Source organism: Sitophilus oryzae, unplaced genomic scaffold, assembly GCF_002938485.1.
Source record: "Sitophilus oryzae breed Bouriz unplaced genomic scaffold, Soryzae_2.0 scaffold_1432_pilon_pilon, whole genome shotgun sequence".
In the NCBI taxonomy this organism is placed as follows: domain Eukaryota; kingdom Metazoa; phylum Arthropoda; class Insecta; order Coleoptera; family Curculionidae; genus Sitophilus; species Sitophilus oryzae.
In genome coordinates this window covers 335,850-363,009 of record NW_022146096.1, presented here as the reverse complement: position 1 = coordinate 363,009, position 27,160 = coordinate 335,850, and the positions used below count along the sequence as shown (strand labels likewise).

At 32.5% G+C, this 27,160-nt stretch overlaps 1 protein-coding gene across 1 annotated transcript in view; it reads right to left on the bottom strand.

Annotated features, from left to right (window-relative positions):
* LOC115876356 (myosin-VIIa-like) overlaps nucleotides 1-27,160 on the bottom strand; it is a 34,329-nt gene that overhangs the window by 2,100 nt on the left and 5,069 nt on the right. The window contains exons 3-24 of the mRNA XM_030892096.1: nucleotides 26,384-26,568; nucleotides 25,927-26,129; nucleotides 25,693-25,866; nucleotides 22,959-23,254; nucleotides 22,155-22,689; nucleotides 19,901-20,142; nucleotides 19,709-19,838; nucleotides 19,369-19,537; nucleotides 19,154-19,310; nucleotides 16,051-16,332; nucleotides 15,737-15,856; nucleotides 11,140-11,359; nucleotides 10,422-10,749; nucleotides 9,937-10,192; nucleotides 7,031-7,381; nucleotides 6,867-6,977; nucleotides 6,633-6,799; nucleotides 6,356-6,575; nucleotides 3,881-4,223; nucleotides 3,567-3,821; nucleotides 1,835-2,130; nucleotides 1,461-1,779 (exon numbers count right to left, since the gene is read on the bottom strand). Of these exons, the coding sequence (XP_030747956.1) occupies nucleotides 1,461-1,779; nucleotides 1,835-2,130; nucleotides 3,567-3,821; nucleotides 3,881-4,223; nucleotides 6,356-6,575; nucleotides 6,633-6,799; nucleotides 6,867-6,977; nucleotides 7,031-7,381; nucleotides 9,937-10,192; nucleotides 10,422-10,749; nucleotides 11,140-11,359; nucleotides 15,737-15,856; nucleotides 16,051-16,332; nucleotides 19,154-19,310; nucleotides 19,369-19,537; nucleotides 19,709-19,838; nucleotides 19,901-20,142; nucleotides 22,155-22,689; nucleotides 22,959-23,254; nucleotides 25,693-25,866; nucleotides 25,927-26,129; nucleotides 26,384-26,568 (5,359 nt within the window). The remainder of the gene's footprint in view (nucleotides 1-1,460; nucleotides 1,780-1,834; nucleotides 2,131-3,566; nucleotides 3,822-3,880; nucleotides 4,224-6,355; nucleotides 6,576-6,632; nucleotides 6,800-6,866; nucleotides 6,978-7,030; nucleotides 7,382-9,936; nucleotides 10,193-10,421; nucleotides 10,750-11,139; nucleotides 11,360-15,736; nucleotides 15,857-16,050; nucleotides 16,333-19,153; nucleotides 19,311-19,368; nucleotides 19,538-19,708; nucleotides 19,839-19,900; nucleotides 20,143-22,154; nucleotides 22,690-22,958; nucleotides 23,255-25,692; nucleotides 25,867-25,926; nucleotides 26,130-26,383; nucleotides 26,569-27,160) is intronic.

The following is a 27,160-nucleotide window of genomic DNA, read 5'->3' as shown; positions in this document are numbered from 1 at the left end:
CAAGGTTTTTTGGAGGGACTAGAGGAAGCACCAGAAGCCAACATCAGCGACATCGGGAACTTTGCAAAAAGCTGGAAGTGCTTTAACGCAAAGAAAGAATGAGAGGAAGGTTTGGTACAACAATAACAGGGGTATCGCAATGAGCCCAAGGCCTCCGAGTGAGGGATCAAATATGATCCCAAACCCCAGCAACCTAACCTAACCTACACGTGCTGGGAGTAAAAATTCAAGGCCGTGACACACGATCTAGCGACAAGACACGCGAGACAAAAAATGATAACGATCGAAAAAGCGATTAGCTAATGAGGATCTGTGAGCTAGGGGACTGAAACTCGGATTATATATGGGTCTCTTCGAGTGTTTCAGTATCATTCTGTATCTTTTGATTAAAATTCCAGAATCATTCAGTTTCTCTATCATTCCTTATCTTTTCATGATATTTTGACGACGTTTCGTGCACTATGAAACCCTGTTATTAATGGCGAAAAAATCGTCCGATTTAAATAAAATTTGGTATATCGGTAGATTCGTGTCACTGTGGCAGTTAGTTGTTATGTAAGAGACGCCAAAAGTTGATGTCAAATCGCGACCAAATTAGTAGGTAGGCTACGTGAGCGACAATGCACAGGATCCCACCCTGCGAAGTTGGATACGACGTTTCATTTACATCTTCATCAGGGTGGGACTAATAATTTTATACTGAAGAAAAATTTGGGTCGAATTCGGCATAATTGGGGACGGGCTACAGGATGACGACCTTGACGCACGACGTCTCGAACCGATGCTTCTATATGGACGAAATCATCAATTTCATCGTCAAATAATTTGTCTTAATTATGGGTCAAATAGAACCAAACTGGGCAGGTGGATAGAGGTACCCGAATGGAGTCCTCAGACGGACAGACGGTCATTTTAATATAAATTTTGTGAATCATCGTGCTTGTAATCCATATGTATAAGATACAGGGTCAGTCTTAATGAGTGCAAATATTTATAAGGGTAGTATATTTCGACCCAAGAAACACGCCTAGGAGGTTTTTTTCTGGAAAAAGATTTTTGAAAATTTTTGGGAGATTTTTAATTTTAAGTAAAAAAGCGTATGTTGATAATATGGCACCATATGTAGTAGGTTAAGTTTACAAGAAAGAAAACCCAGAAAAGATCCACTGGTTCTCAAAATTTATCCAAACAATTAAGTTTGTTAAATTTTCAAAGTAAAATAACTCGGCTCTTTTGGAGTTATTTGAAAAACGGTAAAGAGAAACTATTTTTCTCTTATCGAGATCTACCAGAGCTGAAAATATTTGCCCTTATTTAACACTCACCCTGTATATCTGTTGATGGTAATGAATATCCATAGCAGGGACTTTCTCAATAATTTAGAATAATCTGTTTAATACTGCGTATCGTATAATTATATTCTTAAATCATACAGAAAGTGAATTAAATATTTTACTTACTGCCCCAACTAGGTTTGGTTGCCCTCATCCAATTTATCAATTCGCTCAAGAAATCATAGAAGAAATAACTTTCCGGAATTGAGAATACTCGATCCGCAATAGCTACAAAAAGACTGAATCCATCCGTCGATAGTAAATCTAATCTCGCAGCTATATTCTTGCATAAATCTGACGCTCTAGTCATAGAATCCACTTCGAATGCCTCATCAGTATCATTAGGGAAGTAAATTTTATGATAAATTTCCATACTACGGTGTTGAATGGCTTCAACTTCAACAGAATAAGGAGGGAATTTCCTTGGACCAACTTTATATGTTCTCTGAAATAATTAATATATAAGTAATTGAAGAAATACTAAATAGAAATCTTCTTACTTGAAGCCTTTGTAGACAGGGTTCAACAAATGGATGAACTCTAGATTTTAGGAATTTTTTAGTTTCCTCCAATAGGACAGTGCTAGGTACAAATAAACCTGTTATTAAATACAATAACTCCCAGCCCTTCTCCTCGCTGATTGCCATTCTATTGAATGTTAACTGTCGTAAAATCTGACAGTATACTTCGTCTTTGAGTATTTCGTTCTTCAAAGGACTGCTGAATATTTGGTCAGTGTATTCGTTCGCATACTTGGCTTTGGGAGCAGGTAAGTCGCCCATGTACCGTAATATTACTAAAAAACAAACGTATTTGATATTAATATTATATTAGTATATAAAAACTATCCACTATCCCCGAAATATTTTACGAAATATATCTGGAAATATTTCGTAAAACATTTCGCAAAACATTTCTGGAATAGTACCATAAACATAAGCCCATGTTATAAAAATGACGTTTCCTGAAATAGATCGAGACCCGCCGTGATTGGTTGTTTTTATTGATAACCCAGATTAGCAATAAAAAATAAAGAACCAATCACGGTACGTCTCGGAGCTTATATTTATTGGGGCTTATATTTATCGTACCATTTTGTGAAATAGCACGAAGCAAACAAGGTCAAACGTTGTGGTAGCTTCAGAAAAATAAGTAAACATGGAAAAACTGATATGAAAACAGTTACCGATGGTAAATTAAATTGGCTATTCCTCAAAGGTTACACAAGAATATTTAGTTTTCTAATATTACTAATTACAATATAGTAAAAAAATATAAAACAGTGACTAACTGCGGTCTGTATCGGCTTATAATCCACGGTATTGCCTCATGAGCAAAATATACACAGAATTATTTAAAAAATCGTCTAATTATTTATTATTTCTGGTTATGGTAAAGTAACATTTATACTGTAGTATGTAGCAAAGTTTAGTTTACGAATTAGGTTTTGTTTTTCTAGTTTTAATTGTCTAAATCCCTGCATAATAAATACTAGTTGAATGGATTTATATCAAACCATGCTGGGTGCTAATAAAAGTATCATTTACAGATTTCTCTTAAACACTATAAAAGAACATTGCTATTAAATAATGTCCGTGGACCATACTTTTGTTGACATCGGGTCAATTAATAATTTTCCAAAGCCGATATATTGATAATGTTACCAGTATTACTCGTCAAGCAATACTACTGTTATACTAATCAATTAAGGCCGAAAACAAACATATCATATATAATTTTATATACTAATTCATTATAATAAAATTAAATCATAAAAATATTGTAATTATATTCCTGCAGTTTAAGTGAAAAGTAAAAATCAATGTAATGTAAAGCGAGATGTAATTAACGAAATATCATCGTAACAACAGCTATTTTAGAAACTCTATCTCTAGGTTTACTTATTTCACTGAGATTAATGAAAAAAATATCCTTTGCCTCGGACACAGATACCGCCACGTTTTGGAAACAGCTCAAAACAAAACAAAATTGAACGAGGCAACAAAAAACGGCAAAAAAATCCCCTCACGCCCTCCTCACGAGTAGTTTTCAGGCGCTTTTAAGAATCGAAAGGTAAGTCGAGACAAACCGAAGTGCGTCAAGACAAGTGGAAATAAATCGAAATACGTCAAAGTTGGGCGACGAAATGCGACCTTGACATGTTTCGAAGAGTTTAGACGCATAGTGTAGACGCTGTTTAATAATGGTATTTTATTGAAAGAATTTGCTTACCTGTAAATATGTTACAAGCTTCTTTACTGGCTTCTTCATCTTCCATAACTTTTTGCAGTAATGGTTGATAAATTGGTTCGTTTGTATATTTCCATAATTCTTCTTTGGAATTTCTTCTAGCAGCAGTCATCACAGAAGGTCTATTAATGCTAGTTACTCGTCTAGCACTACGGAAATGTTCATCAGCATAGTGTGCCAGAGTGTATAATCTCATGCGTTGTAATGTAGTCAGTGCCGGAGCAGAAGATTGTTTTTCTGAAATTAATTTGCTATATATATATTGCTCATTTATTGTGTCGAAAGAAATTAATTACCAATTATACGCTCTTTCTTAAAAGCAGTCAAAATATCTTGAGGTGGAGGCGTCATAGTAGGCAGTATATACACCATCTCGGTTGGAAAATCTCCTGATTTACCGTTACATTCTCCGAATCCCCAAGTAGAAGTCATGAGCGACTTGCCATTGGTGTTATTTTTCAAAATTATTAAATCGCCTTTCTTGAATGCTAGGAAAGATTCAGCATCAGTTTGATGTCGATAGTCTTGAGTAGCTACACAGTATATAGATCGTTGTTTCAAACCGTCTATGATAAACTGGATTAGAGAACAAAGGTTTTGAGCATCTGGACTGATAAAAACGTATTCCTCTTTTGCAACCTAAAAATGTTAGATCAGAAACAAAATTAAGAATGTTTGAAATATGAACAATAAGTAAAATCTTGATTTAATCTCATATGTCGGACTAGTATTGTCTTTATTAAGTTTGTAGCGACTTTTCGCGCATTGATAGTTATAAATTGAAACAAACATTATTTTATTAAGCTACTTTCTTAAACACTAAATTAGAAGAATGTGTTGTGAGAAGCATCGGAGTAGGGTTTAATCAATGGTGCGTGTTCATCTTCTTCTTAGTTACCATATGTACCAGTTACCAGTGTATTCCAACTGCCTTCTTCTTTAACTGCTTTTCTGTTTTACCAGAAAAGCAGTTAAAGGAGAAGTTATGCTTTTTTATGGGTGGCCAAATTGTATTGTTTTGTGATATAATCATTCGAACAGCATCCAACTATTAATCTGTAGAATTGTTATTTTGTATTTCTGTTGAATGAACTATTTTTCTAATTTAACAAAATTCAGACGACTATAATACTGGCAATACTATAATTGCTGTCCTGTAATCGTATTTTTTTTTGTCCTGTGTCGCCATTTCCAAGCCAACTAGGTGCTGTTTTTTTCGATCATCGTTATAAATAATATTTCCGGAATAGCTGAAAATAGCTATATGACTGTACATGAAATAATTCTATAATTTTCTAAATAACCCAAAAATTGAATAATATACAGGATGTTGTATACAGGGTTCGGGAATAGTGCGTCGGGCATGTGTAGCTCCTAGAATAAAAAACTTGGGAACTTTGTTTAAGTGCAAACCTAAAGTATGTACTAGGATGTATTTCAGGAAAATATTTTAACTTCTATAGGGTGGCTCAAAAAAGTGTGAGTGGATCGGGATCGGAATTTTTTTAAACGGAACACCCTGTATATTATTGCATTTTTGGCTTACTTTCAGATCACTTTACATAATCCTAAGACATGAGTAAATATATTTCGATAATTTCAGAAATATTAATAAATAAAGAAAAATTATATATTTTACAGTCTTTCTTAAAAAAATTATTAATAATACAAGAACTGTTCTAAAATCAAAACTATATTAGGCATTTACTTTAGATGATCTGTACTAACTTTCCTATAAATATGGAAATCGTAAATCATACAGGATGTTCAAAATTCTACGCCAAACTTTCTAAAATATAAAATAATTTTTCTTGGTTTTTTAATTGGAATACCCTGTATATTATTTTTTCAATAGATGGAGAATTAAAAAATGAACATTTTTTATATTTAGAGTATTTCAAAATTTTTAACGGTTTCGCAGATATTCGCGGTTTTATATTTTATATGGCATTTTCCACAGTAAATTTTTATCAAAGGCACCCAATGATTTTTCTCTCATATTTTGCAAAACTATTAAAAAAATTTAAATACTTTAAAACAAAAAATACTAATTTTTTAACTCTCCATCTAATAAAAAAAATAATATACAGGATACAATAAATTAAAAAAAACAAAGAAAAAATATTTTATATTTTAGAAAATTTGGCGTAGAATATTGAACATCGTGTATGATTTACGATTACCATATTTATAGCAAAATATGAACAGACCATCTAAAGTAAATACCTAATATAGTTTTGATTTCAGAACTGTTCTTGTATTTTTAATAATTTTTTTATGAAGAGCTGAAACATATATATTTTTGATTTATTTTTTAATAGCTCCAAAACTATCGAAATATATTTACTCATATCTTAGGATTATGTAAGTGATCTAAAAAGAAGCCAAAAATGCAATAATATACAGGGTGTTCCATTTAAAAAAAAATCCAGATCCACTCACACTTTTTTCAGCCACCCTATAGAAGTTAAATTATTTTCCTAAAATACATCCTGGTACATACTTCAGGTTTGCACTTAAACAAAATCCTTAAGTTTTTTTTATTCTAGGAGCTACAGATTGCCGCACCCTGTATAAAATAAAAAGTTGGTATTGGTCTCGATTACATGACACACCCCGTATAAAAATATTTTGTTGCGCAACTAAAATTATTAATCGACCATTTTTTAATTATCAGTCTTCAAAATGTGGCTACAAAATTTAATAATCGGATGCTCAAAACAATGCAACTCCCAAATCAGATTGGAATAAAAATTAACAATCATTTATACCGTAGTAAATATTAATTTTGGAGCCATCTTATTTGTATTTTCGAATGTGATAAAGAAGATATCAGCGAATGTCAATTCCAATAATATTTGTTCTTGGTCATCGATCATATAAATACCAGTCCAGTTCACTGCAATAATGACGTTCTTTTTAGGTAATTCAGGGCCAGATACTTGCAAACCTTCATAAAATTTGGAGAACAATATTGGCCAAGTAGATTTACTATAAAAAGAATTAACTTTGATATTTCGCAAACCTCCACTTTATACTTTAATTAACCTGTAAATGACAATGGATTCCTTCGCTTTAGGTACTGGCCACTTCTTTTTCACACACGCCAACATATCAAAGGTTTGGGCTATCCTTTGCTCCCATGGAAGTAGATTACCTTGAGAATGTTGAACTATAGATACCGGTAAAAATTCTCCTATTCGGCTATGTAAAATCTAACAGAGAAGATTATATAGTTACTGCGTTAAAATTTAAAATGTTTTATATATTATGTTACTTTACCTTGGAACTTAATGTAGCACCTTGCTCAATATAAAACTGTGTCGCTATTAATGTCGCAACGTCACCTTCTTGTGGACATCGATATTCACCAGTTTTTAATCCACGCATTACCTGTAAGAACACATTAAAAATTACAGTTATATTAGCAAAAAAAAATAAAATACCTGTTTATAAATTAGGTCAGTAGCTACACTGTCAGCTGTAGGATCATGCCAAGGAGCAAACATTTCCTTTCTAAGGAAAAGCCTCCAAGGGCTGTTTTTCTCTTCGTGTCCTAGCTCTTTTGAGTACTGTTCACATTGAGATATCGCATCTAGTACGTGATCTCCTTCACTTCCTAATGACATGACTTTGTCGTACAGGGCCACAAATAACGAGAAGCCGAATGTATCTTTCATGTTAAGTGATGTGGATATTTTAGCAATAATTTCTTCGGCTGTAGTAGCGGAGTCTACCTCAACTGTAAGTTCTGATGAATCCAACAGAGTGATGTTGAGAGATATTAGACTCTTGTTCTGTAATATAATGAAGTATTTTAGTCAGTTAATTATACTAAATCATTTAAATACGTCTATGGTTTTGTGAAAATACTTTTTAAGTTCACGATATCCTCTATACAGTACAGATAAGTAAGTCGAGATGGATGCGAATACACGACCTCTCTCCGAGAGCAAAATTATATGCCGATCATTTTGCTCTTAGCATGAAGAAATGTCTATGCGGCAGCTTTGATGGAAGGTTGTAATTGTGTTTCGACTATCTTTAATTACTATGTAAAGTTTGTAATGCTTGGACTCATAGTCATATATTTAAACCTTAAGGTGCCTCTAACAAATAAATAGAATATCTAAGATTAGGTGATAAGTACGGATGTTCGGTCCTACAACTGGTATACCGGTTCCAACAATTAGATCGGTGGAACCGATACTTAACCGGTATACCGGCTGGACCGGTTGTACCGGAAGACCGAAATAATAGTTTTGGTTGTTGTGCCAGTGAGCATTTACCTCATGACACCGTATTAAAAAACGTAAATAGAATGTTCTCGTGCCTGCAACGTTAAGTATATACGATAACGTAATAAATACGGTATTTTGAGGGATAAATTAGATTTCTCGGACTATATCGTAAATCTATCCGTTACCGTTAAGACGTTATTGATCTAACTTAAAGCAACATTCTCTTTAGTTATGAAAAATGGAAAAAGTACTGGAAGCTGCTGTTATTGGAGATATAAATGGAGCGGAAATAAGATGCTATTTTACATATTTTAAATAATTGGGTAGACGCTATTGAATATCGGCCTGAGTTTTAAGGACTTTTTAATTTATATAATATAGATAAGTGATTCATGAGTCAGATTCTTTACTTCAATTTTATATGTACTAAAAAAAAGAAGACAAGTTTATTAGATCAAATTATCAAATTAGAGTAGTAGTGCCTTAAACATACATCAAAATAAATTACATTGCATGTTCCTGACCGTATGATACTGAATGATACAGAGTCCAGTTGGCTTGGAAATGAACATCGATTACATTCCCCATATAATATTACATGACAGCGATCTTCATTTCATAGCCATCGCTGACGCAGTTTTTTTTCGATCATACGGTACCTAGAGTAGGAGAATACAATCAGCTTTGCACAAAAACCGGTACCAAAATCGTCCACCAGTCTTCCGGTATCGATTGAAACCGGTTTTCGGGACCGACTTAAACCGATATTCTGGTACCGGTACCAAAATCGGTCTTCCAGTACCGGTCCTGAAACCGGTATACCGGTCTTGAAAAAGACGATACCGATACCGGAATATTTCAAAAGTACCGGTCCTGGTACCGGTATACCGGAAGACAAAACATGTCTAGTGATAAGGATTTGGAAAAACGCAAACATCAGATTTCCCTAACAGACTACAAAACTTTTGAACGCGAACAAAAAATTAACCTGGATTAACTCCATGAAGTTTGATATAACTCCGAACCCGACTCTTCCCCCCCCCCCCATCTCGACTATACAGCACATTGAATATTTCATAACTTTTCTGGTTACGATACTCGATTTAATAATTAAGACCCTTTGTACCGAAAACGCAGGAGAATTTAACTTGCTACTCGCAAATAAAGAAAAATATATATGTATAATTTTAAAATACATAAGAAATACAAATATCAATTTTAGATTTCTGAATGCGTATAGATTTATAGCTAGTAGGTTAGAAACTTTATCGTCCTATTTAGATAATAATCGTAACCAGAAAACATTACAGCAATGTCACACAATTATTTAGTCATTCGGAAAGGAGATTTCCATATAATTATGGAGTGTTGGTCGAAATTACAAGAACTATATTTTATAAAAAAAATATAGTGAAATTAATGAAAAAAATTGATATATCACAAAATTATTATGAACACGAGTGTAACTTGTGGAAAACTTTTAATATAAAAAGTCTTACGGCATACGCTGAATTATATCTAAAAATGGATCTGTTACTTTTAGTAGACGTATTTCAAAACTATAGAGAAATTAGTTTAGATACTTATGAAATGATTGTATTACATTCTTAGACCTCGGGTTTTGCATTTGATAGCATGTTAAAAGTACTGAAGTTGAGTTTGAATTTTTTACCGATGATGATATGATTCTATTTATTGAAAAAAGTATAAAGGGTGGAATTTCACATTGTTCCAATCGATACGGTATGGCTAATAATAATTACATAAGAACAGAGTATAACTCAAACGAAGCTTATGTTAACAATCTAAATAAAGCTGCAATGAGTTATCCTCTATAGTTTACTTTACATTGGTTTTGAAATGTATAAAATTGTAGTAATAATATATCAGCTAGTTATTCCAGCAATTGCCTGCTTCGTAAATTGATCTATGACACAATAATTAGTCATTAAAGTAACAGGCAAACTAAAAGTATTAGCATTTTTCTTATTTTATATGTCCTATAATCATCATAGCTATAATCATAAAGGCTTAGGGTTGGTACTTGTGTCATTCTTATATTATACAGCACCAATATACTTTTTCATCTTATTTTAGTGTAGTGTACTCACCTTATTAGCAATAAGTTCAAGCCACGTGGGAGGTTGGCTTCGGGCTCCATTCTGTAGGGTTCTAGCCAATCTGTTTTCCGTGAAGGGTGCATAACCTGGAGGTCCAGTCCTAATGAAAGCTCTAAAGTATGGAGCAAATCGCTCAGATGGAGGGAAGCAGCCTACGCAAAGGGACATAAGTATCCATCCTCGAGCATACGAAGCTCTACTGGGATTGTTAGTTAACTGCTTGCAGATGATGCAGAGTATTTCATCTCTAAAAGTATCATAATATGTTATATTAAGAATTCTCCAATTCACTACAATATGTGTATTATAAATCTTACTATCATGGTTTATGCCAACGTTTGTTTAATAAGAAATTGAAGTTGCGGCTGCCAATTTTTGATAACTATTTAGATTACTGTGGTAGATTTTACACACATTACTTAATTTAAATATGTTAAAATCAATTCGCTTTAAAAATACCTATTTATCATAAGTACCTTAATTCGGGTCGTAGTATACCATGGCCAATTATGAAGTGCAATTTTTCCAGATTATTTGTCCTTTTGTGGTGTAACCAATCATTGTAATTTTTCACAGCGAATGAATCCTCGACTAATCCCCTCTTTACATCGTCTAGTAATTTTGTCTTTTTCTTCAACGTCATATGAATTAACCTCTGTCTATCAGATTTCTTTAGAGACTGCATCTGTTTGCGCTCATCTTGAACGATGCGCTGGTATTCCTTCCTGTTGGCAAAAGCCCTGCTGATTGTCTCGTTCAGTTGAGCCATTACGGGAACTTGAGGACCATCATTTTCTCTACTTACTGAAACAACAAATGTTTATAATAAAATATCCCATCAAAAACATAGAATGTAAAAAAATGCCAAGTCTCGCAACACAATTCTTCCACTATAAAAAGTTGTGAGATCTCATGTCAAACCAAGTCGTTTGTTTTATTTAGTCTCTTTTTAAGCACCTTAGAAATTGGCAATTAAAACTTGGCGGGGGCACTACTATACCGTTCCCCCAGATATGTCTATAGTTACAACCTTGTTAAAACCTACTGGCAGTAAGTGCCTAGTAGGGCTTGACCTCGTCAAAACTATCGTCGATTATCATTCCCCAGCCATTTTTGCTGCTGTTTTTTTAGGTCATATAATCGTATGGCTTCAGTTAATAAAATACAAATAGCAATATTCTAAAAATAAATTACTTCTAGGTTCCGGCATGTCTCCCATAAACCGTAAGATAGCAGACCATAAAGCTTGGGCGGCCAAAATGTCGTCTGGAGTTGGTAGTTCGTGAAGGGCTGTACGAGGTGATTTTCTAGAATGTTGAACACCGGTTCCATGAATAAAGTATGTAGCCGCGTATTTACGGAAGCTGTATTCAGATGGGTCTTCCTGGTCGGGGAAGGTGTTATGCAATTGATCCTGAAACATTTTATCGAACTTTTTAAAAACACGGTAACAAAACGTTATTATACAGTATTATACAGGGGGAGTCTTAAATAACTACAAATGTGTTTAAGAGTAGTATATTTCGACCGCAAAAAGAAGTCTATTAGGTTTTTTGCGAAAAACTTTTTTCGCAAGTTTCGAATTTTAAGGAAAAAAAATACTTCCGTAATATGTCAGCATAGGTAGTAGATTAAAGTTACATGAAAGAAAATCCAGAAAAGATCCAGTGGTTCTCAAAATTTAAGCGAAAAATTTTTGTTGTAATTTTCAACGTAAAATATCACAGTTATTTTGGACTTATTTGAAAAACCGCAAAGTGACAATACATTTCTTTTCTCGAGATCTACCAGCCATAAAAATATTTGCCCTTATTTTAGACTCACCATGTATAGTTAATTTGACATGTATAAAGTAAGATATTTTTAATGTAATTTCTTTGTCTAGTAGATTAAATATAATTTATAAATTATATTATGGATTAATTTACACAAAACTTTCAATTGGATTAAACATCTATCCTACGCTGTTATAAAATTTGGGGCTGTTAAAAATTAAAATTTTTATTATTTTTAAAAATCAAAAGTTGTAGTCATTTCCGGTGAAACCGGAAGTGACCGAAAACAATTGAATACGTCAACCAATCCTAATTTATGTCATATACTAACATACCAAATCTCGTTTTTTTAACTAAAAAAATAAAAAAGTTATAGGGGTGAGCCACTTTTGAGAAGCACCCGGTATATTACGATTAAACATTGATGGCTAAGTAGATTGGCGGTGAATTTAAAATGAAGTTTATAGAATTTAACTTACTTTTTAGGAACATATACTGAAACTTAAAACTGTTTCCTATTTACTGTCACAGACACACTAGTGTCTTTTACTATTATTTTTATTTGATGATAAAAATCGATAAATAAATTAGAAAAACAGTTAAATAAAATTAACTTTTTTAAAAAATCAATATTGTTTTTCTTATAATTATAGAATATTTTACCTCTGAAATATTTCTGGATATATTTAGCAATACAACTTTTTCACAAACATCATAACAGACGTCGATGGCTACGTTCATGGTGACTTGAGAACATTAAATATCAGTTCGTCGGAACAGTGAATGTTTGTTAAGGTGAATTAACATGTTTATTATGATAATAAATCCGGAAAATTACGTCTCGCTTGATGGACGCCATTATCGTTATCGCCGTTTAACCCTGCTTACTTCGGGAAATTAATTAACAGGTTTAATTCTGCTAATCCCACGCATTTTGATAAAAAGTATTACAGATTTGTCTGGGAAGTGGTAATCAACTATAAAATCACTCTAAATTGCCTCATTCTCTCTAAATTTATTCTTATTTTGGTCTAACAAAATATACAGTATTTATCAAGTCACTTTTGTTGGTTACAAAATATTATATGTAGATAAATAAGTTTGTAAATCCGAATCCTTTTAAATTCTAGTTTTGTAAATAGTGAGATCATTTAAGAAAAAAACTAAAAAACCGTTGATACTTTTTGAAAATGAAAAACAAAATGATGGTTAGATTAAGGAATCGTAGAAATATCAAAATATCAAACTTGTTAAAATTTCCTTTCGAAAAGTTCAACCTAAAACATTTTTTTTTTCTCTGAACTACATATGCCAGATAATTCGGAAGGATCCCACCGGTGAGTCTTCTAATTTGGTAGGATATTAAAATAGTTTTTAATATATTCGACATGTTATCCTTAATTTATTCTAATTATTGTTTGTTCGTCAATTTGTTTTATATGACGCAATAAAAATTACGTTTGGTAAGTGTTACATCATTCAATAATACAGTTATTTTTGGACGTATTATATAAAGATACTTTTATATTGATCGAGAAACGGTTTTGAAATGTTAAAAAATCTTCAAATTATTTTCTGCATTTTTAAGGTTTAGAAAAAAAATTATTTGAATTATAAAAATTATGTTTAAAATATTTGAAATAAATATGTATAAAGCTTGGCATACAGGGCCTGGCCGTAGTGCGTCGAACATCTGCAGCTGCTAGAATAAAAATCTTGGAAATTTTGCACTAGTATGTATTTCAGGAAATATTTTATCTTCTATAGGATGGCCCAAAAAAGTATGAGTGGATCGGGATGATTTTTTTTTAAATGTAACACCCTGTATATTATTGCATTTTTGGCTTCTTTTCAGATCACTTTACATAATTCTAAGATATGAGTAAATATATTTCGATAGTTTTAAAGATATTAATAAATAAATAAAAAATATATTTTTTCAGTCTTTCTTAAAAGATATTAAAAATACAATAACTGCACTGAAATCAAAACTATATTAGGTATTTACTTTATGGTCTGTCCTTACTTTACTATAAATATGGTAATCGTAAATCATACAGGATGTTTAAATCTAAGCCAAACTTTCTAAAATAAAAATATTTTTTCTTCGTTTTTTTTAATCGAACACTGTATTTTTTCAATAGATTAATTAAAAGAGAGATTAATAAAAATAGAGAATTAAAAAATGAACATTTTTTGTATTTAGAGTATTTCAAAATTTTTAAGGGCTTTGCAGATGTTCGCGGTTTTATATTTCAAATGGCATTTTCCACAGTGAATTTTTATCAAAGCCAATGATTTTTCTCTCGTATTTTACCATCGAAAGAGCCATATGAAATAATACTGCGTGTATCTGTGAAACCAATAAAAATTTTGAAATTCTTTAAATACAAAAAATGTTCATTTTCAACCCTCCATCTAATAAATAAAAATAATACAAAAGGTGTTCCGTTTAAAAAAAATCAAAGAAAAATTACTTTGTATTTTAGAAAGTTTGGGGCAGAATTTTGTACACCCTGTATGATTTGAGATTACGATATTTATAGCAAAGTAAGTATAGACCATCTGAAGTAAATACCTAATACAGTTTTGATTTGAGGACAGTTCTTGTATTTTTAATAATTTTTTTAAGGAAGGTTAAAAATATATATTTTTCTTTATTTATTAATATCTATAAAATTATCACAATATATTTAGGATTATGCCATGTATTTTTAACAATCAAGTTATTTTTAACAATCAAAATTTTAACCATCTCATATCTTAGAATTATGTAAAGTGATATGAAAGAAAGCCAAAAATGCAATAATATACAGGGTGTTCCAATTAAAAAAAATTATCCCGATCCATTCCTATAGAAGTTAAAATATTTTCCTGAAATACATCCTCTTAATACTTTAGGTTTGCGCTTAGACAAAATTCTCAAGTTTTTATTCTGGTAGCTACAGATACCCGACACACAACTACTGCCAGACCCTGTATAATAGTAATCAAAGAACTTTTATAAAGTTTTAACTCCAAAGAGAACGTAAGTACTCTTTAAACTTAACGCTAGAACCATGTATATTTAAATAAACACAAAAAAAATATATTCAAATAAAAACCAATTGAACGATAACCTAAACGTTAAAAATATACTATTAACATATTTAAGATATTCTTGACTTAATTAAACTTAGTACAATCCAATAAATGCTTCTTACAGTGTCATACTCTATATAGAGCATCGGCTATCTCTCGCATGTACTTGTGATGTGTGTCATCAGAACGGCACTATTTGAGAGGCTGTACAAGGCAAATATACTCAAGGTGGTTTGCCATTGCCTTCCTTGAGGTGGCGGCTCGTTGGTCGCTCTATTTAGATAAATAAATATTTTTATTTAAATAAATAAAGCGACCGTACTGGCTGGGGATCGAACCCAGTACCTTCCGCTCCGCCAGATTACTATATATAGATACTACGCTAGAGCTACGACCGGCCACTAAATGCTATTTCGCTTAATTTAGTAAAAAGTTGCGAATGAATTAAACATCCTACTTGTTCTGTTATTAAAATACTATAGATTAGCGTTTGAAGGATTTTGATTCCACAACAGAAGAGTATATGATGCACCTTTTTTTAGAGATATAAATATCTTGATTTTTATATAAGGAATTACTTGTCGGACAACTGTTAAATTTCACTAACAAAGAAGTAAATATAATGTCATATCTTTGCTAAAGATGTATTTGATAATTACAATGTTTTATTATTTAATTGTACTCAGTGTGATATCGTTTTATTAACAAATTTTTGGTTCTAAATCAAAAGCAATTAAGTTAACTTTAACCAATTAGCTTACTTTAGCTTATTGTTTTTTAGGAATATTCAAAAAGTTTTTGTATAACATAAAGTAAATTTAAAAAGAAATCAAATTTTAATACTAAAATCACTAATAAAATAAATATGATGTGAAATTAATATTATAAATATCTTCTTTGTATATTTTCTATTAAAAATATTTTAATGTACTCACCGTCAATTTAACGTCAACTTTGTTTTGGGGTAACTTTGGCATTTCAGTACTGGGTGAAGGAGGTTCTGATATCAGGGCATCTTCCAAGAAAGCAAATTGCTGACTTACGTCTTGTATAGCCTACAATTAACAGTTGGTTTTGCATTGTTTTTATTGATTATTTTGTACCGATGTTTAACAATCTCTGCTGGCAACTATACTACTGTTTAAAATTCTTTCAAAAGGTTTGGTCCTCTAAAGTAACTCGATGCAATCAAATAATTCATGAATTTTTAATAAAATAGCTGATACATTTTGACTGGTTCAACACTTACCCTTAAAGCTTCCACTTCCTTCTGCTTCAACATGGCAGCGTAATCTGCACTAGCAGCCGCCAAGCGTTGCTGCATTAAAGATTCCGCATCAAGTCGTGGATTCTTTCTGCCTTGACGCTTAAATTCAATCTCATCCTGTTTCCTTTGCTGCAATATTGACACGATCTTTCCAAACTGACCACTTGTTCTTGCAACGTAACCTTTGCTACGCGCTTGCAACCGCACAATTTTCTCTCGCAATTTTTGGTAAGAGAATACTTGTTCCCTTGAGATAATCTTGGACTGTAAAAGATCATAAATTACAATGTAGCATTTAGATATTTATAAAAAAAGGAGTACTAATAGATCATAAATTATTGATTGATATTAATAAAAAATTAATAGGTCATAAATTAGGAAGTAGTATTAAGATATATTAAATATTAATCCCGGCAATGTAAATATTCAAAGTTTATGCAGCTAGAAAATTTATGATTTCAAAAAACAACATTCAAATACTCAGATAAAAAATAATTAACTCCTGAATTTACATGGTAGACAACTGTCACTTCGGATCAGGTCACACCAAACCTCTAACTCATCATCATTCTCCGTTTATTTAACTATTTCCAGTTATTGTGTAGCTTCCCTCACATATTTAGATACTCTCTTTGTAGTTGGACCCATTGTTGTCTATTGATGACTATGCGGCCCAACGTTATCTCTGCTAATTTGCTAATATCATGGTTCCATCTCAGGTTTGGCCTTCCTCTAGGTCTCTTAATTCCTCGTGGGTACCATGCTGTTATTTTTGTGGTCCATCTGTTGTCCGTCCTTCTTGCCAGGTGTCCTGCCCATTGCCACTTAAAGGATTTGGTTCTGTGGGTGACATCTATTACCTGAGTCTTTTTTCGCTACCACTTATTCCCAGCATATCTCGTTCCCTTGAGCATTGTGCGACCTGCAGTTTCCTTACAATATCCCTTTAAGAGTCTATGTTTCGCATGCATAGGTCATGCGAACTGGTAGTACACAATTGGTCGAATATTTTCTTCTTTATTTAAAATGGTATTCTATATTTGAATATGATTATGTTTCTTCCATAAGTACACCATGCTAACTTAATTCTTTGGCCGATTTCTGGTAGTAGAGATCCCGAGCTGTGTATTAGTTGTTCCAAATATATGAAGACTTGAAGTAAATAATGTTCTAAGTGCCAAAAAATCGTTTTATCATGTCTTATTTGTAAAATGTCCTAAGTGGCATAACCAACAATATATATAAAGCACTAAGTGCGACGGCTATTAAATTGTATTGAAAAAAATTCTCAACAGAGACACCGCCCGTTCTTATACATTGGTTATATAACAAAAAATGTTGTTTATCTAGAAAAAATGATTTTGGCACTTAAAACATTATTTACTTCAAGTCTTCATATGTATTCTTCTACTATTTTATAGTTTTGTGTTATTTACTAGAATGTATTTTCTGGCTACTAGTTTGTTGTACATTACTTTAGTTTCTGCTAAACTTATTTTGGGACCAGCGTTATTGCTGGCTGTATTTAGTTCATTAATTTGTTTTTGTAGTTCTTCAAGACTATTGGCTATTAGGACTATGTCATCAGCGAATCTTAGATGGTTAAGATATTCTCCATCTTTTTTAATTCTCTGTCAATCCAGTCTAGTTGACGGAAAATTTCTTCTAATGTTGCTGTAAACAGTTTCGGGGATATTGCGTCTCCCTGTCGCACTCCTTTGCTGGTTGGGAACACTGGGGTTGTTTTATATATCATTACTCTTGCTTTAGCGTCTTTGAATATATTGGCGAGAGTTTCTATAGGCTGTTTTCTAGAGTTTCTATAGGCTAGAGTTTCTAAGGCCTGTCAATAACTTGATTCGCTAGAGCTTCTATTATTGCCTTAGGATATATCAAGTCGAAAGTCTTCTCAAAGTGTATAAAGGCTATGGCTAGTGAAAATTCGTATTCTTTTGTTCGACTCTAAACTATCAGTTCTTAGTATGTGATCAATTGTGCTGAAGTCGCCTCTAAAGCCTGTTTGTTCTCGTTGTGGTGGACCGTCTAAGGTGTTTTGTATTCTGTTGTTATTTTTGTGAATATCTTGTATGTTACGGACGACGGGTAGAAAACAATAGTAGGCTTATTTGTCTAAACCACCTCAAACTATTCTATCAAAACACCTTGCATGATTTACAATTTTAGTCATACTATTTTAGTCAAAAGTCAATTAATCTGAACCAAAAATAAACAGAAGATACTTCTTACAAGCTACTATGTATTGCTTTACTACATAATTTCTACAGTATTATGTTTATGTTCTGATTCGGTCAAACTTCAACAATAGTAGCATTAACGTTTCGGGTTGTTTGTATTACAAGCCGTTATCAAATAAAATTTAACTTTTGTTAGCTGTTTCTTGGGTGTTGTGGCTATGGTCAATTACAACAAAAATCTTTCGATGTTTCGCATTTAATGTAGTGCTTCTTCAGGAATATATCTTGGAAGTAGTAGTGCTTATTTTCGTTTCTTTACTGTGAGTGGAAACCTAACCAAGACATATTCCTGAAGAAGCATTACATTAAATGCGAAACGTCGAAAGAGTTTTGTTTTAATTGACCATAGCCACAACACCCAAGAAACAACTAATAAAACCTATTATATAAAGGCTAAAGAATAATTACATTCAATAAAATTTAAACTGATATCACTAAAAATACTCTTTAAATTCTAGAAGATTACTTTAAGAACACTGAACTATGATAGTATCCTTCAGGCCGGTGCTTGATGTTAATGCTGGGCTGACTCGAATGGTTGAATATTACAAGTCACCTTTTGAAATGATTTCCCTTAAACCACTGTTGCTCCTTATTAGTTATTTTGTCTTTCAACTACTGTATGGTATGCCGAATGCTCCACATATATTCCAGAATATATGCGTGTCGCCTATTGCATTTTTTTTGTCCTGAAACTCGTATTGCTAAGGGTCTTCTGGCCTTGCCGATATACGTTGAACGTTAAGGTTGGTAAAGCATAATCGTTAGATATATTTACGTATATTTAAATTATACGTTTTCCGTATTAATAAATATCTAAAATGTATTACTTGAAGGCGTTGATACCCATTCCGCATTTTGAGATATTTAGTTCGATATCCCCTTGCTCTAAAATGTTTTTGGAATACAATAGCAGCTGCTCTGAGTTTTTTAAATTGTCGTCTATGAATCCAACCTCTTATAGCTTTTTGCAAAACCAAAATGTACCTGAAAAATCACGACTTTAGTAAAAAAATCAATAAGTTTCTATATATAAATTGTTAACCTAGCTAATACTTGTGCCCTTAATTCTTCAAGTCTTTCACTGTCTACATGTTTAAGGAATAATTTTGAATGTCCAAGTTGGAAATCTTCACCTTTTGTAAATACTTCGTTACATATTTTTTTTGTTGACTCTTTACAGTCCCCTTTATGAGATGGAGGTATTCCTTTTCCTGCATGGGAAAATCAATTAATTATCTAGTGTATCACACTAAAACTAAATTTATAAAAAAAGTATGTGTGTATATTGATTTTACGTCAAATTTCCATCAATATAGGTTCGAATTTTTCCGTCATAGTTCGTAAAAAGAGACAAGAACATTTATTTCAAAAACCCTGCATACCTAGGTATCTAAACCTGTCTACAAATTGAGGATAAGAATATCTAATCGGATATCCAGCTTGTCTTATTTTAGCTGTTTCCATCATACCCGAGTACCTTAACTGTCGACAGCATAATGCTCTATCAAATATCTAGAAAAGGAAATAAATTACTATTTTTAAATAATTAATGAATAAGCATGAATATATCTTACTTGTGGCTTTTTCAATTCATTGGGTTTTATGCAACGTACAAAGAACGGATGGCAGGAACTAAGCGTCCTCATCAGTAATTCTAGAGATGTTTTAAATTGTGAAGAAAGCGTTACCATCTTCTTACTGTTATTATCGTTGGCAATTTCATCTTTGAATATGGAAAGAATCATATCATTTTGCGAAGATTTGACTAGATTTTTAATATCCTGGCTAAAGGTATCTCGGTTTTTGTCAAGGAAACCTAAACAAAAATATATTTTGAATTAAAAAATAATAATATTTCTAGAAATAAAGTTTGTTAAGTTTAAAAATAAAACAAAAACGCGTCCAAAGTAACGTATCACAGCAAAACATTTTCAACGCACGGTTTAATAACCATCCATATTAGCATCATCAATAGATATCTCAATAGTTGTAATCATTTGGTGAATTTGAGTTTAAATAATCTGATGATGATGCTATCATGGTTAGCAAAACACACGACTAGTTTGTAGTGTAAAATGTTTTGGTGTATTGTGGTGAACTAGCCTTTTATTTTGCAGTCAATATTTTTCTCGATTAAGTTAGGACAGTTAAAAATGAAAGTATAATCTGCAATCCATCTTGTGCATTTTGGTTGAATTGGATTTAGAAAAATATCCAAAGTCTTCTCTTAAAAAGTTAACAACAAAAAAAAAGATAAAAAAGATAGCAACACACAGTTTTTCCTCAAGGACCAACTACTATAGAATATTGTAATACATAGAATTTTGTGATTACGGTCCACCGGCAGCCTCAAAGTCTTCACCATACACGTTGAGGAATATCTCAAGGCAATGCTTACGCAGTTCAGATCTTAAGGAAACACTGTATGTTTATGTCGACCTTAAGTTGAATATCTAAATTTAAAATACCTAATCCAAATATTTTTATTGTTTAGAGAATGTTGAATATTTTATTTAAAATATCTAAATGTTGGACAACTGTATAAAGGCGCATTCTCACGATTCGTGTACTTGACGAACATTTGTAATTGGTATACAGGGTATACATGGTGCGTCGGGCATCTATATAGAATTTGTAAGTTATTTATTAGGAATTATAATAAATAAAATAATTAATAATAAATAATTATTTATTTTAGGAACTACGCCGCACTCCCACCAGACCCTGTAGGTCAATAAAACATACTTGCCAAGTACACGAGTCGTGAGAACGCGCCATAAGATTTTAGTTAATTGTTTATACATGGTGGTCCAAACTGAATTCCGGAAACTTCGGCAGCATATTCTGCAGATAAGAATAAGTTAAAAAGTTTGTCTAAAGTAACGTCAATATTTGGAGGAATATTGGTGTCTGGGAGTTTTTTTTATGTCAATATGACTCCTACTTATAGAGGGCGCCACCTACATATTTTTAACTGGTTTGAAAAGTAATAACTTTTTGTCCGTACCTGTATAAAACTACCGAGTATAAAAACATACATTTACGACGTTTTTTACGTAAAAAAGGTCTCTTGATAAAAATCACTACAAGTAATGGTTCTAGGGATATTTGGAATTGAAATTATCAATACCTGTCATCATTGACATAAATTAAACATGTTGATTAAATAGTTATTAGACTAAAATCGTAAATTTGAAATAATTTTGCGTCAAAAGTTCAACAGAAATTATTGTTTTATCGTCATTTTTTTAAGAAAAATTTTTGATTAATTTAAAAAAGTAAAAAGTTCCATTTCAGTCAAATAACTATCTACTCAACATGTTTATTTTTGTCAATAATGACATGTATTGACTACTTCCATTCTAAATGTCTTAAGAACAGTTGCTCGTAGCGATTTTTACCAAGAGACATTTTGTACGTAAAAATCACGGAAATGTATATTTTTTCACTCAGTACTTTTATACAGGTACGGACGAAAAATTATTAATCTTCAAAACAGTTAAAATACATATAAGTGGCGCCCCCTACAAATAGGTGTCATATTGACATCAGAATCAAATTTCTCATGTCTCAAAAAACTCCCAGACACGAATTTTCATCCAGATATTAACGTTACTTTACAAATTATTTCGAAAAAAAATGAAACTTCTACACCCTGTATCTCCAAAGCCAAGCAATTTAAAACATTCATTTATACGAACGTTTTTACTTATTTTTATCTGCAGAGAATGCTACCGAAGTTTCCGGAATACAGTTCGGATCACTCTGTATATTAATATTCCAACGGTGTAAAGATATCAAAGTATTTTTCTTTAGAATTCCTCTCACCAGAAACTTGATAAAATACAGCACCAGCAAAATGTTGAACTCCGAATTCAGGTGTCATATCAGATTTAGGTTTCAAATAAAATTTTAATGTTCCATGACGTCCATGAAGTTTCGTTAACATTGAAAAATCCGTTCCTTTTGGAAACTTGGTTTCTTCATCGATCAGAGAAAATATATTCATCGGTTTCAGTCCAATCATGTCCAGCACGTCCTGGTTATCGACGAATTCGATCTTTGACCAATTAATACCTTCTTTCGTGTAGTATTCCTGTTCAAGTTTAAATATATGTTGGACGAAGAATTGTTGCAAGTTTTCGTTTGCGTAGTTGATGCATAGCTGTTCGAAGCTGTTCACTTGAAAGTTTTCAAATCCAAAGATATCTAACACACCGATTGATTTTTTGTGTGGAATTTTGGTTTTGTGAATGGCTTCGTTTATTTTGTCCACCAACAAAATAAATATTTTTCCGTAAATTGCCTTTGAAAAAGCATTTCGTGATTCTGTGGCTTGCTGTTTGGACATGGTAGAAACAATCTAAAAAAAATAAATAGGTTATTAAGAAAAAGTGAAGATTTTTACTTTAACCCTAATGGTTATGTAATGGTATCTCAATGGTACGATAAACTGTTAGATTGAAACTAAAAGAATTTCGGACTTCCATGGTCTTCACAACTCTATTAGAGAGTTACCTATTTAATATTTAATTTATTTTGAGAAATATTCCTAGTACTACTTTTTTAACTTAATTCAGAATTTAAACTAATTTCTTGAACTTCTCATAGAACTAGATATAATATTCTTACCGTATCTCCATGAGCATATATGGTCTTTTTGGTGAGAGCTTCCGCAAGGTCAGCTTTTGCTACCCCTAAAAGTCGAGCAATCTTCTCATTAAGAGACTGATCACCTATTTCCGAACTTTCAGAGTGCGATGACGACCCCGACTTGAATTTTAAATTTCCTAAATGTAAAATGGCCGATAGCAATGTAAAAATATCCGATGTTTGTTTTTCTGTAAAATTGAGAACCTTCAGTGCTCCAGCGATATCGGAGAATTCTTTGGCTTCATTCCGACCAGCACATGTCAATGTTCTCCCACCTGCAATAGATATGCAAATTTACGGTGTAAATATAATGCCATTAAAGGCTTAAACGCACTGACGACTAGGTCGCAGCGACCAGTGCTTGATTTAATGGCATTACTATGTATGGTATACCAAGGTGGATTAGAAAATTACCACCGAAGTTACCAACCAATTACACATATGTAATATTCTCAAAGCTAGCATGGAGAGTCATACCAGAAAGATGGCAAAAGTCATATATCTTCCTAAGGTAGGCAAGGTATCGGATTTTACACCACAATCATATAGACCGATAAACCTGTCCTCCTTCCTACTGAAAAAGCTAGAGAGGCTCTTGGATAGGTAATTATAGGACAAAGTGCTGAAGGCAAGCAATCGTCAATACGCATACCAACTAGGTAAATCCACGGATGCTGCGTTGGATGACTTAAACAGGCTTATTTCAAAGTCGATAGAAGACAAAGAAATAGCAATGGCCGTTTTTTAGATATTGAAGGAGCATTCAATAATGCTACTACCGACCCATTAGTAAATAAAATGAGTAAAATAGGTACACCTGCGGTGGTATGTCGATGAATAAAGGCCACCTTAGAGAACAGGATAGTGACTTCCACCCTGGGGCAAGCTACTATCAAAGCAGTAGCGGGTGGAGGTTTTCCTCAGGGAAGAGTGTTATCTCCCCTACTTTGGGCAATCTTGGTAGATAACCTCCTCAACGAGCTTCCACACGAGGCTTTTATTGCCTAGGATATGCAGACGACATTGTAATTGTGGTCAGAGGCAAGTTTGCTGGTATGACATCAGAAAGAATGCAGACATCCCTAAACAATCACATAGACAAGTGGTGCAAACAAGAGAGATTTTTTGATGTCGGTGCGATAGCCTGGCAAATGTGCGATTATCGGTAATAGGCAATGATAAGCCATTGCCAGGGAGCTACATGGAGGGTTCAGTCTCAAAGTTGCTAAATTTTGTGAAAAGGATAGGACTGAAGAATGTAACCTAAGGATCAGAACAGGACCACACAATAGATCTGAGAAGGTCGCAGTGAATCAGGCCAAGATCTACCTCTAGGAATTTATATATCTATCTATGGTATACCGACCAAGCTGCAACCGCTTGATTTATTTTTTTTATCATTTGATTTAAAGGTTTGACCGTTGGCGGGTTGCTGCGACCTGGTCGTCAGTGCTCTAAGAAGCTAACATAATTATATTTTAGATTTTGGTGCTTTTATAAATATAATATTAGCTACCTACCTGTGATAACAATATTATAAAATTAAATGTTAAAAATCAATCTCAAAATATATTTTTGGTGTACGTACAATAAATCCTAAAATTGACTAAATTTGGAACCCGTTTTTTGGTAATTTTTTTACAAAAAAACGCTTCTTCAGTTATTAAGAATGATAGCTCATGATAAAGTCTCAGGGCTTTGAGAAAAGCCAGTATCTAAGACGGATTCACATCGGCCAGTTCTCCATTTCCAATATCAGTTGTACCAAAGTTTATGGCATGAATGGTTGTCGTCTCGCTACACTCAGTGATAAGGTGTTCTGGGGTTTCCCAATTTTCCCTACAGAATCTGCCTTCGCCGTTGTTTCTTAACTTCCATCTACTGAAGTGTTCGTTGAAGAGACAGTGTCCTGTTAAATACTCCGTGGCAATCCAAAGGTTGTTCTTCGGTTGTAAGTTCTGAGAAATTTCTTCGAGCCGAGCGTCTTAAACTGTTGGACCGTAATCATTCCAGGTTACGGTTGGAGTCTTCCAGGTTCTTGAGTTCCGGTTTAAGTTGGTTGCCACTTGAGAAGCAGAACGGTGCTGGTACAGTTAGTAGAGTGTCCGCTCCTTTTCTAGCTAGATCGTTTACTTTTTCATTGTCTTCTATCCTTTTGTGAGTTGGCACCCAGAGTAGGAAGACTTTCTTTTCTTTGCCTAATTTGTTCAGCTTCTCTAGGCATTCTTTCACCAACTTTGAATTGATGGTTACTGAGTTGATCGCTTTTAGTGCTAATTAACTATCGCATAACGTTTCAAAATATACAAATCTATTTCAAAAAATTTACTTTTTCTCGAATTTTAAACTTTACCTCATTTAAAAATCATTCTTAATCAAAAACTCAATACCTACCTATAAAACTAATACTCAATATAAAATAAATGACAACCTTCTTAAGGCCAACTGGCACGGAGTACGGGCCTAGTAATGACGTCTAGGGCTTGACCTCGTTAAAATTATCATTGATTGTCATCACCCAGCAGTCTTTGACGCCGTTTTTTTTTCATCGTATGGTATTAGGTAATAGTTTGCAATATATGGAAATAATAATTGTTATAACAATACGGATTGTTATCGAATCAGATAAATTTGAATTTGACTATTCTGTTTTTTCATTTAGCTATGTAATTTGTGTACCCAAACTAGGAAAAAATTAACTGTTCAAATGTACCTTTTAAATATTCATAGGCATCTGGTTCTCCTAAATCTAGTCTTTTCTTTTCTTCTTTAGGTAAACCGGCTAACATACTATAAAATATATGGTAGTTTCTTTCTCCATCATTTTGAGATACTATTCTACTCTTCTCCAACAAATACTGTTCAATTTTGGCACCTTCAATGGCTCCTACAGAAAATTAAATTTGAGAATTGCACAAACAAATAAAAAAAAGAGTTGCTTTCTTACCATTTAAGTTGAAGTCTATATTAATATATTTTCCAAACCTTGAAGAATTATCATTTCTCACAGTTTTAGCATTACCAAAAGCCTCCAATATTGGATTAGCTTCTAAAATTTGTTGTTCTATCCAAGAATGTTGACCGCTAGTTGAAGCCAAATACTGCAATATTAATTTTGTGCTTTCTGTTTTACCAGCTCCAGATTCGCCACTAAAATAATAGATAACATTGTATTTTTGTATTATTTTTTTTTATTTAAATTTTATGTTAATAAAAAGTGGTGCTGATCGAATAGGTTTTGATTGAACATTTACAGTATGCTTCACATATAACTACTGTCACTAGTATTAATAACATCACTGGTAGTATAATCTAATTATTAATTATAATTTTTAGCAACTAGTTTTTTGTGAATGTGTTAAGCAAGAATGATACAAAGCTGTGAAAACAATATACTTATATACCTTATTACTATGCACTGATCTGTTTTTGTTTTCTTCATATCATTATAACTATTATCTCCCACTGCAAAAATGTGAGGCGGAAGTTCTTCAAACTTTTTTCCTCGGTAATCATTAATCAGTGAATTGGTGTAAATCGGCAAAAATTCGTATGGATTTATGGCCACCAACATAGTTCCCGTATATGTCTAAAAAATAAATATTGGTGGTATAGAAAACAATTTAATAATTAGAATAAATTAGTGGTTTCAATTACACTTTATACTTTTTAGTTTACAATTATTCACAAAACATAATTAAAATTAATAGAATATACTAGCAACAGCTTCCAGTAGTCAGTTGTATTCATAGAGAAAGCCTAATATTTAGCTTATAAAACAAGCAACTTTTGATGTCTAACAAAATTTTGTCTTGACAGATAATAATCAAAGGTCGAAATGACATTTGTCGCAAATTTTGAAGTATAGTTAGTGGAAAAGTTAAAAGTTTGTTAACTTTTTTCACTAATTGAAAATTCCTACCACTAATTTTGACGTTCTAAATGCTTACATTCAAATTAGAGGAACAAACTTCTACGCTAATTAAAACCACTAATTTATTCTACTAATTGGGAGCTTTAAGCTTCATTCAGAACCTCGAAATTAGTGGAATATATTAGTGTTTTCAATTATACTTTATACTTAAAACATTTTTTAGCAACAAAACAAGTTTACGATCATCCGCAATGTCTAAAAAATAAAATTAAAATTAATAGAATAGCCTAGCAACAGCTTGCGGTAG